Source organism: Calypte anna, chromosome 10 (genome assembly GCF_003957555.1).
Source record: "Calypte anna isolate BGI_N300 chromosome 10, bCalAnn1_v1.p, whole genome shotgun sequence".
NCBI classification, from domain to species: Eukaryota; Metazoa; Chordata; class Aves; order Apodiformes; family Trochilidae; genus Calypte; species Calypte anna.
In genome coordinates this window covers 20,379,220-20,395,192 of record NC_044256.1, presented here as the reverse complement: position 1 = coordinate 20,395,192, position 15,973 = coordinate 20,379,220, and the positions used below count along the sequence as shown (strand labels likewise).

The 15,973-nt window shown below is 41.1% G+C and overlaps 1 protein-coding gene across 3 annotated transcripts in view; it reads right to left on the bottom strand.

Annotated features, from left to right (window-relative positions):
- The window catches only part of MAP2K5 (mitogen-activated protein kinase kinase 5), a 121,027-nt gene that overhangs the window by 61,307 nt on the left and 43,747 nt on the right, over positions 1-15,973 (bottom strand). For all 3 annotated transcript variants that reach the window (XM_008502155.2, XM_030456890.1, XM_030456891.1), the window contains 5 exons: positions 15,534-15,602; positions 15,349-15,430; positions 12,858-12,919; positions 7,584-7,632; positions 903-976 (listed from right to left, as the gene is read on the bottom strand). In XM_008502155.2, the coding sequence (XP_008500377.1) occupies positions 903-976; positions 7,584-7,632; positions 12,858-12,919; positions 15,349-15,430; positions 15,534-15,602 (336 nt within the window). The remainder of the gene's footprint in view (positions 1-902; positions 977-7,583; positions 7,633-12,857; positions 12,920-15,348; positions 15,431-15,533; positions 15,603-15,973) is intronic.

Genomic DNA, 15,973 nt, shown 5'->3' with positions numbered 1-15,973 from the left:
TTAGAACCATATAAAGATAATGTGGAAATAAAATGGGCAATTATTCCTCATTTAACCTACACTCATCATTCCCATAAATCAACTAAAAATGATGTAAAAGGGAAGAAATTTATCTGCGGAGGCATTAAAAATGATTAAATCTCTCTTTGGTTGGGAATGAGAGCTCCAATTTAAACAAGCACTGCATTTACAGTTTATGGCAGATAACCTTAAACAATTCTGTTGAAAGCAGGATGCTTATTGCTTTAGTACCCCAAACCAGTCTGATATAAACCCAGTCAATTTGAAGTAGGATTGAACGGGCTCATTTTTCAGTCAGCTGGCTCAAGATGTGAATAAAGCCACATTCATCACTTGAATGCAACGAGCACTAAATATGCTGGAGGGACAACAGACTCTGACAACTTATAATACAAGGCTGACCTTCTCTTTGGTCCTCATGTTTGGCTGAGAGTAAAGGTGCTGAAATTCAAATCAACATCACAGCAAGCTCACGGGTCACTATCAGAGAAGTCCTCCAGGGAGGCCCAAAATGGAAATTAATTAAAATTTGTGCTGCACATTGTAAAAGCCCACCACTATTGTTACTCCCAATATTAATTTTTATTGTGGGCCAGTTGGGCTCCCCAGACACATCTCTGGTTCTGCCCTCCCTTTTGTCTGGCCAAAACGCTTTCAGATCAAAGCTGCATATCAATGAAGTTTGCTATTTGTAAGTAGTAATTACAATATCAGCAGTTTTTACTGTCATTAAACAATGAACAATCATATTCAGATGAAGAGAAGTCGCCCAGAGATTAAAGATGAATAGGGCTGTCCCAGCAGAGGGGAGCTTGCTGGGGGGCTGGTTGTCATTTTGCCATCAGAAAAGGGAGAGGGCAGATATCAAAAACTGGAATTACCTGAGTGCTAACCCCAAAGTCACACAGCTTCACCTGGCCTCGTGTGTTCACCAACATATTAGATGGCTTCACATCTGTTCAGGGAAAAGAAAAAAAAAAAAAAAAGGATTTTAATCTATATTACCCCATATAGGTGCTGGATATACAGAGATGGTTATGAATATTGGCATGATAGATTTTATTAATAAATATTTCAAAAGTGTATTGGAAATGCAACCTCTGGCTTGTAGCAGTCAGTAGCACAGAGGACTTCACACCTCTGCCTCTCAAATACTAATAATTCATGTTCTGAAATCATAAAAGCATTTAGGTTGGGAAAGACCCTGAAGGTCTCTGAGTCCAAATCTGTGGGTGACACCAGTCTGGGAGGGACAGCAAGTGTCCTGCAGAATGGGACCTGCAATTCAAGGTCATCTTGACAAACTGGAAAAAGAAGAGTGAAAAAAAAAAAAAAAAAAAAAAAGATTAAATTCAACAGGGATAAACAGAAGCACCACATTTACAGAGGGATTAATGAACCTGATAAATATAGGATTAAAGAACCACCTGGAGTGTAGGCTGGAGCAGATCTGCAGAAAAGGCTCTCCAGATTAGGGCATGAAAGGGCAGTGCCAGAGAGGGAACAAACTCTGTCCCTGCACAGCTTAGGAAGAAGCCCAAAGCAATGGTGCAAACAGTGAGGGCTGGTTTGGGACCATGGGATAGCAGGGCTGACCTCTGGAGATCCATCCCAGCCCTGCCCCTTGGAATTCTACCCCTCCCCAAGCTTCCTAATGCTCTAACAGCCCTCTCTCAATTCCATGGACTCCCAAGAGCAGAATTAATATTCTATAAAGATCACAGACACCAAGTGCCCCATAAAACCACCACAATGGGTAACAACCTCCCTGGCTTCCACTGCACAGAACAGCTCCAGGCTGATGGTTTCAGAGCTTTTACAGGGATTCCTAATCCTGCTCCAGCAAACAAAACATCCATGTCCATCCTAAAGCCAGCCTGCCAGCACAAAGACCTTAATGCTGACCCCCTCTGATGCCAAAAGAGGTTGGAACAATTCTGCTGCACGCTGTAAAATTGACACCTCAATAAACTGCTGAATATCCAACTTGTAGGGAACACTGAGCATCTTTCTGTTCCAGGGATGCCAGTTGGGAAGCATAATGTGCACGTTATGGTCTGGCTTAAAGTTGGGAAGATTAGAGCACAGTGGCTTTGCCTAATCACTGCTTTCTTCTGTCAAAATGGATTAAAAGCAATAGCTTGTATCTTTGCCTTCCTTAAAAGTGAGCACTAGTTGGGTGCAGATGGATGAAACCCAACTAGAAAAGAACCTAATTTTGTTTATCATTAAGCTTGCCTTGGTTTAGCAGATGTTTTTTTGGTACCACAGAAGATTACTTAATTTGTCTCTGTAATGTAGAAATGCATAACCTCAATTAACAGCTGATTAAATGCCTGCCTATATTTGAGCTAAAAATCCAGTTAAAAAAAAGGGGAGCACTAGACAGCTTAAGGGGACCAGTATGTTTGAAGTTAGGTATCAGTACTGCTGATATTTGCTATTTCCCCCCCAAGAATCTAAAGAAGAATGAGTCCCCAGGTGAGATCTCACCTCCCAGCATCCCTGAATTTCTGTATCCTCACCTCCATCACATCTTGAGGGATTCAACCCCTGGGCTGTATTTTTGAGAGATTTTTACCTATTCCTCTGCTACAAAACACTGCAACAGAGCAGCCACAAAACCTCCCTGATGCTTCCCAACAACATTTGAGGAATATTTTGGTTTTTTCTATTTTTTTTTTTTTTTTAACAAAAATAATTCACTCAACACTTTCCTTGTGGCAACCCCCTGAGCAGCCCAGCTCCTCTCTGGTGCTGAGTGACTTTGCTAAATCTAACCAGACATGCTGAGTACATCAGCAAGCTCTATCCTGGAGCCTGAGCAGAACACTCAGTTGCCCACTAATCCTGTTTAACCTTCTTTCTAAAAATATGGCAGCCAATGGAGCTCTCCTTGGATCAGAACCAATTGAACAGGAGATGCAGTTCCACACAGAGGAAACATTTTCACCACAACTCCAGCTCCTGACAATGCTGACACTTCTAGAAGTGCAGTAGAACAAGAGGTCTCTGCTTTTAATGGTGCAGCAAAAAGAATTAACACCCAAACGTGGTGGTTATAAAAATAAATAACAACCAACAAGAGAAACATTTTGGTGCTGGGCAGCTGGAAATGGGTTTGTGGGAACTGGATTGGCTCAAAGGCATTGGGTTTTGACCCAGAAAAACTCCTTTCCCTCTGAGGGAAGGGGCTGAGAAGGCAGAAGGATGAAACATGAAACATCACCTTGTGGAGAGTGATGAGGCTTGATGAGCTAACATGCACGTGGCCAAATCTTCCATCTCTAAAGACTCCACCACATCACAAGTCCAGAGGCAGGATGCAGCCATAAAGTCCTTGTTCCCTTAATATGACCCACACCATGTCACAATTGTCCCCTGTCCCACAGCTCCCACCAAGGAGGAGCCAAAGCTCCATCCACCCATCACCCTGTGGCACTGGGGATCTGCACACCCCATCTCCCCTTCCCTGCTGCCCTGTGGGATGTGACAGGAAGTCAATATAAAAAAAAAATAAATATCCACATCTGTCATTCATTAAGCTTTGTTTTACCCTGAAATCCTTCTGCAAACAGCTTAAAAAAAATTAAAATTTAAAGAAAAAGATGAATTGCCCATCAGCCTGTTAAGGAAGTGGCCCCTTTGCAGGCCAGGAACTCTCCTGAGCAAGCTGCAGCCAAACACATACTGCCTGTCCTTCCAGCAGGACTGAAACACCACAGCAAAAGGAGGATTTCAGCAAATTCTTTGCCATGAGTTCCAATGGCTGTGTTGGTTTTCTCAAGCAAAAAAAGGAAGTGACAGTCCCAGACAAAAGTGTCACTTCACAAAATCTCTCACATTGGAAGTAAGGAGAAAAATCCCCCAATCAGTAAATTAGCTTTTTTGTTCCATAAACCACTTCAGTTAATGGGTTAAACCACCTTTTTTTTTCTTGTTGTTGTTTTGGTTTTGGAAAACAAATGTGCATAAATAATGTTCTGCACCATCTGCTTGTGATTAATATTACTGTTTAGAAGTGCAAGAATTTAAACAAGAGCCAAAAGGGGTCATTATGCTCCCATTACCAGTGCTTGCTTAATACAGATGATTTCTATGAAGCATCATTACAGAGGATGAACAAGTCCTCTTTAGGATAGAGCTGCCTGAGTCCTTTCACCTCTCTGCAAATAAGTGGGACCTCCAAGCTCTTACTTACCAGTAAACAGAACTGTCAGATGTTCAGCTTTTTGAACACCAAACATTTCAGTCACCTCATCTTATTGAAAAGCAAACAGATAAATGCTTGTAAAAAAAAAAAAAGCACAACAACAAACCAACAAAAAACCCCAAACCACCAGATTTTTAAAAGCTGTCTGTTGATTTTTTTTGCTGTCTTTTAAATACCAACCTGCTATACACCAGGTTCAAGGGAGGCAAGAGACACAAAAGCACAATTTTAGCTGCAGACAGCTGGCAGAACATTACTGCTAACAAAGTGAAGCTGATTGAAGAAGGAAAATATCCTTGTGCCACCACGACCTCCCCAGCATGCTTCTTGCAGAGGCCAGGATATTTATTTTTTTTTCAAACAAGCTCCAGTGGTCCACAAGTGTGTGTGCATCTGTTGAGCTATAAACACATAAACACCAGAACCTATGTATAGGTACACACACACTCACACTCTAGTGTTTTATTTTGTGCTTTCTTGTACCTGGCACTAACACTGATCAATCCTCACAAAGCAGGAGGAAAAAAGCAAAGTCCAACACACTCCTCATTTTGGGTGAAATCTTCAGCAAACGACAGTTCCTGCCAAGAAAACTCAGCTTGGGGATTGCACAAGAGTCTGTCCCAACACCAGCACCCCTCTGCTCCAGTCAGCTCAGCCCTGATTGCACACCAAGAACCAGAAATCACTTCCAAAAACTCTGAGGCAAATTTCAAATCCAGTCAGAAGCTGAAGTCCCCAAGCTGTGCAATTTTCCCTGACCCCAGTTACAGTCAGACACAGAAGTACAGATCAGCACAATTAAACACTGCTGGGTAACATTTATTTCCTCCACTTCCTTTAATAAGGAGGTGTGAAGAGAGGAAAACACAGGAGATAAAATGCATATAGTCTATACTTATTCTTGAACTTAACAGATTTTGGTTTGTCTTTAGCCAAACTTTGACTTTGTACCTGATTAGCCTTGTTTAATTGCTAATTCTGTTTTAAATCTAAGTTCATTTCTCATTACCCTTCCATTTCTACTTCTTATCCTCTGGGGAAAAGAGCACACTTATCATTGGGCCATTCTCACATCTTCCAAAGAAGTGGTGTAGGTGTTAATCTTATGTTTATGTTTGATGTGGGTGTGATGCCTACCACTCCAGCTTTGGGTTTATTAATATGCACGGCTGTCACCTCATTAGTTGCAAGCTTTGTTTTGAAGTTAAGCTGCAATATTTGCTGAAATGTCTGATCTGGAATAAAAGACTTGCTCATTGTTTGTTTCCTCTGCTTTAATCCACCCTCTGGTCACAAGCTGGCTGTTGCTACACTGCCTTCCACAGCTCCTTCAAGTCAATTCTTGCTTCTCCACCTTGGTTTGCACAGCCCTGGAAATTCTTGTGTCACCAAGGAAGTCAGGGTCACATTTTCTTTCCTTTCCCTCTGATGCACTAAACCAGGAGAAAGCTGATGACTGAGAAACAGGCATCTTCCACATCCATTTTCAGGATACAGAAGTACACAAACGTGGCTCTCTACCTTAAAAATGGGTACAGAGTAATCCTGAAAACCAATCCCTTGAGGAAACTCTGCTGGATGCTGGAATGCCAGTTATCCTCTCTGTGACATTTCACAGTCCTGTTCTCACCTTGCTCAATCTAGCAACAGACCAAGGCCAGGAAAACCTGAAGTGTGATGAAAAAAATCAATTTCTGTGCTTTTCTTTAGACCACAGCAAGGACCATACGTTGTTCATCAAAAACTCAGAGCTGCTCCTCCACGCAGGAGGGGAGACTGTGGGGTTTTTACTGGCAAAAGACACAAGTTCTACATTTACAGACAATAAAACATTATTTACAGCACTTATGCCTGACCACAATGCTCTGTCCAAATAACATGGCCTGAATCTCCAATGAAAAAAAAAATAAAAATGAAAAAACAAATTCCCAATTTGCTTCTTCTCTATTTGAATGTTACAAAAATCTACCAAAGGCTGCAGTCTATTCAGAGCAATATCCAGCCCTGGATGTTCCAGCTACCTGTTCTTTTATGTTTATAGAATCTGACAATTGCTGTGATAGCTCTGGGATCCAGACTGCTCATCCTTTTGCTGGGAGTGGATGGAGCTGATGTCTCTCTCTGCCTCTGGCAACCTGCAGGTGAAATGCTTAAACCACCAGCAGAAACAAAGCCTCCTTGGCAACCTCTGCTGATGGACTCTGGGTTATTTCTGTTCTCTGAACCCATCAGCCACCCATGGTGACACCAGTTGCCTTTGTATTTCACTCCCCCCCCTAACTGGGAGCAGGAAAACTGAGTGATTACTTTGATCTCTACTCACCCTTCTGGCCACAGCCTCACAGCTACTTCTCAGCCACTCCAAAACTAAGTACCCAAGAAAAGAAATGCTCTTACCTAGTCTGTCTGCAACTGAAAATTTTCTCTCTACACTTTTCTTTCAAGCACAAATGCTGCTGGTTACTGCAAACTCCAACTGTGCACAGGGGCTGAGTGAGCAGATGGGTTAAATTGGGTTAAATGGGTTAAAACAGTACTGTTAGCAACATTAGAACCAGAGCACTTACTTTCAGACACTTTAGAAACATTATAAATGCAATGAGGTTCTTTTTTGGTGGTTTTTTTTTGTTTTGGTTTATCTTTTTTTGTTGTTTTTTATTTTTTGGGGGGGGGGAGGCAAAAGGGAAAGGGTTTTTGTACTTTAGCATTTTCCACTGTTCCCAAACCAGACTGGTTTTGACAGTTTTTTGCTATCTGAATAAACTTAGCACAACAGAAAGTTTTTCAACAAAATGTAACAACACCTAAAAAGTAAGGAATACATGAGAAGTTTAAGTAGATACAGACCAGCTTCAGGAAAGAGAATAAACACCAAAATGCCTTATGTCCAAGCAGCTTTAAAGTTTTCTTAATTATTCATGACCATGTTAAAGAGTGGACCACAATTTTAGAGAGCTGCAACTCTAGCAATGCCTGTGGCTATCATGTGAGATTTCTCAAGTTAGTAAAAAATGTCATTATTTATCTTCTGTTCTCAATACATCTGATTTTCCTGGCTGATTTCTCCACTGGGCACCTGTTTGCAAGCCTAAGCATCTAAATCTCTATAAAACTCAATTCTCCCTTCAGTTGTTTCTTTGGAGAGGAGGCAGGAGGGTAATAAAAGAGAAGAGCAGTAAAAATATTTTATCAGAAAATCTGCAAGGCTAATGAGTAGGATTCATTCTGCATTACTTCACTGGAATCAAACCAGATGTTAATATGGGCTACTGTCTCTGTACAGAGTGTTGTTAAAATAAAATAATGTGGAGTTTCACTGGAAAACCAGAAAACATCTGTTACTCACCTCTGTGTAAAATCTTTAAACTCCATAAATAGGTAAGGCCTTTCACAACCTGAATTTAAAAGAAAAAGCAACATGTATTAAGGAGTCCTAGGAAAAAACACTACACACCTCTGCTGGTAGGAGACTTAAAGACATGAGTTCCAATGAAGAAAGCTCTTCCAAAGGACTGCAGGACACAGATGAATCCCTACTGCAGATCCCTAGGTTCTTTAAGGACAAACAAATACCTTTTTTCCCAGGATCTGTGTGTTGAGGTCAGTTGGGCTTATCCTGAATCCCTGTAGACATTTCACTGCATTTTTAATTAACCTATCTGGGGTGTTAAAAATCAGGAAAGACAAAGTGCATCATGATTTGTCTCCTTGCAACAAAAGCAACTCAGTGAAATTAAAGGCAAGCAAATAAAATGTCTTAACTGCTTCTTCCACTTCACCTTCCCTTCCCTTTTCTTTGCATTTGCTGCATCTGTACTTTTTTTTCTCCTCTGATTCCCATCCTTTTACTTAATACAAATGCTGAGAAGTTCTCCTCAAGCTGTATAAATCATCTCATTCTTCATTTTACTCATCCTGGAGTAAACACAAGCCTTATTGTATCCCAAAACCCCCCAAATTCATATTAATACAATACAAAAATAACCCAAAAATACAATTGGGACCCCAAGAAGACACAAACTGGGGCAGACTTTGGCCTGTTATTCCCAAATTTGGTCCTTCCACTGGCTAAAAAGTTCAAACCCAACTTCAAACCCTATTACTCCAGTAACCAGAAGAATGAAAATCAGAACATTTGTGGGATGAATGCAGGTTGTGCTTCCCCAAACAAAAACCTGTGACACTCCCTTACACTAAATGTGTCCACACAGAGCTGACAGGATCATCCCTGGATCCAAGTGTCACTCTATTTCCCAGGTAGAAAATTATTTTAAGCCTCAAATTAAACAAAAACCATTCAGTCAACTCTGTAAAAGGGCAGCTGGGTATCACAAGTAAACCTCTCTGCAGGTTGTTTTTCAGTAAAGTAATTAAACCCCAATAATTCTTGCATTTTGAACTGATTTTCCCCTCTAGATTTAATACCTTGACAAGAACTACCAAGATTCAATAGATATTTTGTACCCAACCCATCTCTGCTGTCTCAAGCCAGCTTTTTTAGCAGAACAAATCTTTTTTTATGGTTTCCATCTATGAGATGACATTTCATTCCTTTTCCTGAGACACTCTGTGCACCAGAGTTACATCCTTTTCATTGTCCAAGTCAACTGAAATGAAATTACTTCTGTTACACTGATCAAGAAGCACTAAAAAATACTACACAGCCTGAAAGCAGAGTGTAGGAATTTTCATCCTTCCTACTGGATGGGAAAACTCTAAGTTTTATTCTGTAACCAAAAATAATGACAGTGGAATCTGGTTCTCTCCATGCCCAGCAGTTTGGCCTTGCCCAGGTCCATCTTCCAAAAAGCAAATAGGGGAATTCTGCTTTTTGACATATGAAAAAGAGGAGGAAAAAAAGAAGTATTGATGCAAAAATAAATAGTGCAACATTTCAAACTTCCTCTAGTGACTGTGAGACTAGTAAAAGCTTCCTTGATTATTAAACATATATTTAGACTGTTTAAAAACCTTTAAAATCATTATAAAAATATTAATTTCTTTTAAAGCATGTCTCCATAGGAAAAAAGGAACCATTTCTTCTGGAAAAAACCAACAGCTGTGAGTTATTAAACATCTTGATTATGGAAGATGTGCTGAATAAGCAGTTCTAAAAGCCACAGTATTAAACAAACTCTCACATTCTGATTCTCTCAGCATACAAAGGCTGATGAAAAGCATTTTCTTCTCTTTATCCTGGGCTGCAAAGATGCTCACAGGAACCCCTCAAAGAGACAAACCTAAAGTATTGCTATACACTTACCTTACATTTGCCTATTAGTGAAGGCCTCTTAAGTATTAAATATTATTCTAAGATGGTTCTGGAACAGAGTATCTTTTGATTGAACATCTAGCAGGAATTATTGGTATTCAGTAAAGGAGGCTTTACAACAATGACTTGACAAAGCCTTGACACAAAAAGTACTTCTGCCTGCTGTCAATCACTCACTCTCATGACAGTTCAAGTGCACATCCTTTCAGGGAGAGCTTCAATCAACATTAGCACTCAAAATACAGTGCACAATGTCACTGCTTCAGAAATTGAAAGGAAAATAAATGTGTGAAGTGGCAAGCAAAGGTAGGACAGATTTTACACTGGCAGACCCCAAAGAAGTATCAGCCCAAAATCAGGAGAGTGACCACCACATCCCTTTGGGGTTCCCAAGATACATTTTTCTTTTTGGACCCCAGTCCAAATAAACAACACAAAGAAGAGGAGAAATTTCCCCTCCTAGAGCTGGTGTCTCACACAAGGAATCAGAATGAATTTATGATGAAGCCAAAGACCCCTCCAGCTTCTTGGGGACCCAAAGCCTCAGCAGCCCCTACCTGTCTCTTACCACTTTATCCTGCCCTTGAATAAAAAGTGCTACTCCCCAGGTCCTGGCCAATGCTCCCCCCTCCTTTGAGGATCTCTTTTCACTGCCTGGCTTTACTTTTAGCATTCTGCCTTTCAGCCTCAAACCTCACACCCTCACTCTTTACTCCTTAAAAAAAATAAAATACCCAAGAGAGGATTATCACACTTGGCAGGATGCTTCTGCCACTCCAGTTTGGAAGCTGATTGTCCATCAAGCTGGAATGAGGAGAATGCTGAGATGCTGCTGAATTTCTACCTCTGCCTGAACCATCTTCCTCCTGAAAAGGTTTCACTTAAAAACTTCTACAACTATAACAGAGGGGCAATCTAATTACAGATGTGCAGGTCACACACATTAGTAAACATCTTAAACAGACCAATCCATCAGAATAAAAGACAAATGACTCTCTGCAAGTGGTGCAAGGGAGGTAGAAAGAAAACATCCAGACTGGAAATTAAAAAAAAAAAGAGATTATGGAAGCTCCAGATTTTGTCCACAGAATCCATCCATGCAAGCTCCAGCTTTTGTCTGACATTCTCCTTCTCACAGAAATCCTCTGGGTGATCTTCCCAAGCTTTCTGGGGTGGAGATTCTGGTATCTCTGTGTCTCTGTGGCCAAGAGGTGCCTGAACCTCCCCAGGGGGCTGCTGGGCTGAGCTGAAATGCCAGGCACCCAGATGCAGTGTGGCTACTTGTGAAGACTTAAAGGAACCATTCCTGCTGCCACTGATCAAGGAGAGAGAAAACAAAGGCTTTCACTGCCTCCTTCCAACAAACCTGCCATGCCAATCCAGCAAAAAAATCAGCACCAGAGCAGGGGAAGCTGCCAGGGCTGGTTCAGCCTCAGTGCACACCTTCTGTCACAGAGAGGCAGGAGAAAAGGGAGAGTTTCTTCTTGGAAGGCACCTGCTCCTTTGTTCACCTCTTTGCTGACCCTCTGCACTGCAGAGCCATGGCACAAGCTGCTAAAGCATCAAATAAAATAACCAGAGAAAGGCAGGTAGCAGCTCCATGGCAGGGAGTCTTGCTCACTAACTAAGAGTTTTCTAAAGAGATGACCCTGCAGGTGATCTAAAAGAAAATAGAGAAAGACATAAAAGATGGGGTAAGCATCACCATTAGGGGTAAGTGAAGAATTGGAAGTGAACATCTGCAGCAAACTGAGCCAGGTGGGCTGGGGAGGATGGGGAGAGGAGAGACAAAGGAAATAAAGGAATGAGAAGGCAAGTGTGGATGTATTAGGTGCACATTATGAAGTGAGATAAGGAAAAGGGGATGGGAACCACCTGAAGGAATGCTGGGAGGCCCATCCCAGGATTAGTACACTGCACACATTCTATTTAGCCTCAGGAATCTGAGGACACCAGGAGTAACTGATCATTGCTCCATAAGGAAGGAGAGATGAAACGTTTTCACTCTGAACTAAAGGTGAAAAGCATTCAAATTCCATAAGGATCTGGCAGGCTACATAATGAGCAGATTTGAAGCTACTTAGAGGAAACAGCATCAGAGAAGGATGTTCATCACCCTGGGCAGGCCACACAAATTAAGAGAAAGTAGAGCTGTGAATTACAATGAACAGAGACTAAATAGCTGCCTGTGTTGGATTAAAGGATTTAAATTGTCAGCTTGATGTATAATGAATGTGAAAAGCCAGCACTTAATTAAATGGCACATGATAGAATAACTTTGTTATGCTTTAAACTGCTTAAGTTATCAAAGTATTCCTTATATTTAGCAATTGTTTAGCAGTAGCTCTCTCCCTTGTGAGATCCACTAAGACAATGGTCATTTACCCTGTGTTGAGCTCTAGTAAATACAGATGTTTGGGTTTTTTAGTTCTCTTTTTTTGTTTGTTTGTTCTATAATCTGAGATATCAGTCATGGCCAGTGAATTTCTAGCAACACAAAGTCACTGAAGGCTTCTGAGACCCAAGGATGGGCTACCAGGTGCTCCAAGGATCCCACTGTCACCACCTTGCTACCGAGCTCAGACACTGATGGTTCTTGCTAGATCCCAGCTCAGCTCCCTGCTCACCCTCCCTAAAATGATTATTACCTCTTCAACCATGACTGCTCACGTGGGAAGGGTCCCAGCACAGTGGGGAGAGAGCAGCCTGTCCCCAGGCAGCCTTTGGCAGGCCCTGGCTTATGCCAAATCCAATCTTCAGCCTCCTCCTTATCTGCCTTAAGGAGTCCATCTGCCACAGAGGAGGGCAGGGGATGTGTACCCTGCATTGGGGTAACAGGAACTGACTCCAGTTTTCAACTGAACTGAGAAGGAGAACAGACAGAATGGAAATGACACAGAGGAATCAGCAGGAGAGGGGTAGGCCAGGGCTTCTGAATCACTTTGTAAAGGAACCATATAGCACAAAAGGACTTAAAGGCTCAATAAAGGTGATTAAGAGGATCACTGAGTGTTGATGTGAAGAAACATGACCACACACTTCTCCAGCAAATTCACATTTATTTTTTTTTTCCTGATCCCATTCAATTTATCACATCCTTTTACATTTCTTGAATCCCCAGCAACCCACGTGCTGGTCATTCAAAAGGGAAAAGCTTCCTTAACCCTTGTGCACAGAGCGTGGTGAGGAAGAGCAGAAGATAGGACAGAACCTCCTTTTCTTTCAGACAAAATGAGGACACAGATCCTGGAGATGACTCAGTGTCCCAAAGGGCCACACGTGCACTTAAATCAGAGATCTGTTACTGGCACAATCAAAAAAGAAAGACAAAAAGAAAGAAGTACTTACAGCTACTGCTATTCTTCCAAGTACATGCTCTGGAATTTTTCTATAAACATCCAAAGAACCCCCTGCAGGGACAAACAAAATGTGCTTAGGTAATACAAAATGAAATACTGCCCTAGATTTGAAGTCACAGGGGTTTTCTAGGCTTTGGTTATTAATAAAATCACCATCAATGATATAACAATAACAGTGGCAGAAATAACTGACCTTAAAAAATCTACCCAACTCTGAATAAACACATGAATCTGTGCTCAGATTCAGAGACTTATTTTTAATTGTGTTACTTATTTTCTGCTTGGAGCAACAACATTCAAACTCCTTTTAGAAAACCTCCCAGTCAGAGAATATCAAAGTTGGAGAACTCAAAACCAGCAAGGAAGTCATGGCAAAAAGCTAAGGAAGACTTCAAAGTCTAAAGAAATCTAACCCTTGTCCCCAAAACCATGATGCTAACATTACATGGCATCTGATACAATATTTATTTCCAAGATTAAAGCTGGTTCCTCCTGATGATCAAACCAGTGGAAGTTGAGTTGAGGGTTGCACATTGATGTCTGAAAAAGAAAGACAAGGTGTTCCTGGGCAAGATTCACCAGCAAGCTCCAGGATGGGACAAAAGTTACTGTCTGGTATAACCCTGTCCAACCAGCACCAGCACCAGGGGAAACCTAAATCCCTCTAATCCCCAAGGGAATAGGAAGGAGATGGATTCAGGAAATACTTTAAACTGGCCTAAAGTAGGCAAAAAGGGCAAAAAACCTGTCAAGGCTAAAGCTGTTCATCTGCAGGATGAGAAAGTTTGTTTGCTTATCTTCACCTGCATCCTTACACATCACAATTCAAGTTCTGAGAAGGGAAAAAAAAAAAAAAAAAAAAAGGCAAAGTCTCTTTATTTGCATTTTGTTCTTCCTTTAAATGATTGCTGTTGCTTCTTGCCAGAAGGAGAGCACAACATGAGGCAGACCAGAGGTCATCTCCAGTATAATTCCAATTTGTGCCTGGTCAGTAAACACCATCACTCTGCAACGTCACGAGGGACCTGTACCCTAAAGGCTTAAATATTTTCCAACAAGAAATTCAGAACTGCAAGCCTTTGTGTCTGTCATCTTTAAAAAACCTCTGAATTAGCAGGAGCACACATCCTCCTGGCAGATGCATGTTTTGGCACAAGCAGATGCTTCCCCCACTGCCTGTGACTCCTGCTTAACGTAGGCTTGCAAGTCTGAGTGTGACTGCAAGGACAGAAAAGAGAATTGGTTAAGAGTCACCCAACACCAGAACAGCCAAAAATTTAACTTCTGGGCTTTGCTGAATCAATGTAATACTTCTTCATCAAATATGGAAAATCAAAGATGCTTGGAGAAAGGACACACTGATCACTGGGAGGTGGGAAGTGTGAGAAGAAAGAACTAACAGGAAGAACAGACCATTTTAACAGGGAGGGAAAATAAAAAAAAGCCCCACAACCCCTAAAGGGCTTCATCCAGGGTCACTATTGGAAAGAAAGAAGCTACTCAGCAATGTTTCATGGTACACATTTGCCCTTGGAAATTTTTCCTGCCAGAAAGCCTTCCCTCCACAGTAAATTATTTGAAAGATCCTTGCTGCTTTCTATCCAGCTCAACTGAACCTTTCTGAAAAACCTGGAGAGGGCATAAAATGCTGGCTCACAAGAAAATCCTGGAGAGAGAAACAGACTCTGGCTTGGCAAAACGAGGTGATGCTAAAAGCTGGATGCTGTGAAGGAGGTTCCTGCTCCTGAGACACATGGGGACTGCATCTGTCCTGAGACAAGCTCAGAGAATTGAGACACAGAGGGCAGCAGTGATGAGCAATTGCTGCCATCAGTATCCTTATCATAGAATCACAGAATTGGCTGGGTTGTATCCTGCTTTTTCTCCAGGAATTTCAAAGCAAAGCATGGGCATAATGCCAGCAGCATCAGGTTGTGGGGACAGGGATGCTCCTGATCTAAAGCTTCACCTTGGGAGAAACAGAACACTCCAAAAAGGAACTCAGGGCAGCCCTGCTAAAACAGCTGTGAGAGAAAATAATTCCTTGTCTTGCAATTAAGAGATCATTTCCCCTGAAAACACCCAGGATGTTGGGTTAATAGATTTCTCTAAAAGAAAATCTGTTTTGGCTACCAAAATAGTAGATGTCAGAAACAGCTGTTTTGTCACTGAGGACAGATTGTCTGGAAGACTCAAATATCAACCCACAAATTAAGCTTGCATTTATTCCTCTCCTATTTACATTTTCAATAAAAGTAAGTGAAGTTACACTTGGGAATCCCATAGTACCACGGGGAATATAAAACAATCCTAATACTAATCTTTCTTTCTTAAAAATCCACCACCACACCCTACTTACTAGGATATTAATACTTCACATTTTCATGCCATGCTTCTGCATTTTTGCTCCATTCTGGAAAAACACATCCTGCTACCATTTTCTCATTTATAAGCTTAACAATCAAAACCACACAACTCACCATCCATGAACTCTGTACACAATGAAATTCTGTTTTCTACAAAAAAAGCACCATAAAATCCTATGATATAGGATGAGTCACACTGGAAAAAAGAAAGGAAAAAAAAAAAAGAGAAAAGGCTGTTTTAAAAGTTGCTGTAAGAAAATTATAAAGCAAGAATAATGAAAATGGGAAAGTCTGTATACCTTGTAAAGAATTTCTAACTCAGACATTATCTGCTTCTGGAGTTCCAGTGTTATATCTAAGGGTATGACCTAGAATACAAACAAGAGACAAATGGTTAGAAATAGAAAGTAATTCAAACTAAAAACCAGAAAAGCTACAAAATAATTAACCTTATGTGAGAAAAGGAGAGAAATAGGTGGAAAGAATATTTTAATGTAGCAATGAGCAGAGGAAGGAAAGGAGAAGCCTTATTTACTTTTAAAAGCTTTGCTAACATATTGTTGTTAACTCTAGGGGCTAAATAAGTGTTTCAGTATTGGAAATATCTCTTGATGTCTCACTGGGGCCCTAAAGGTCTTCCACAACTGCTCCTGCAGTTTCAGTTTGTTTAATTATTTACCCCCTTTTTAATAGGAATCCCTAACTCTGCATGAAGCATGGAAAACTTTTAAATATACAG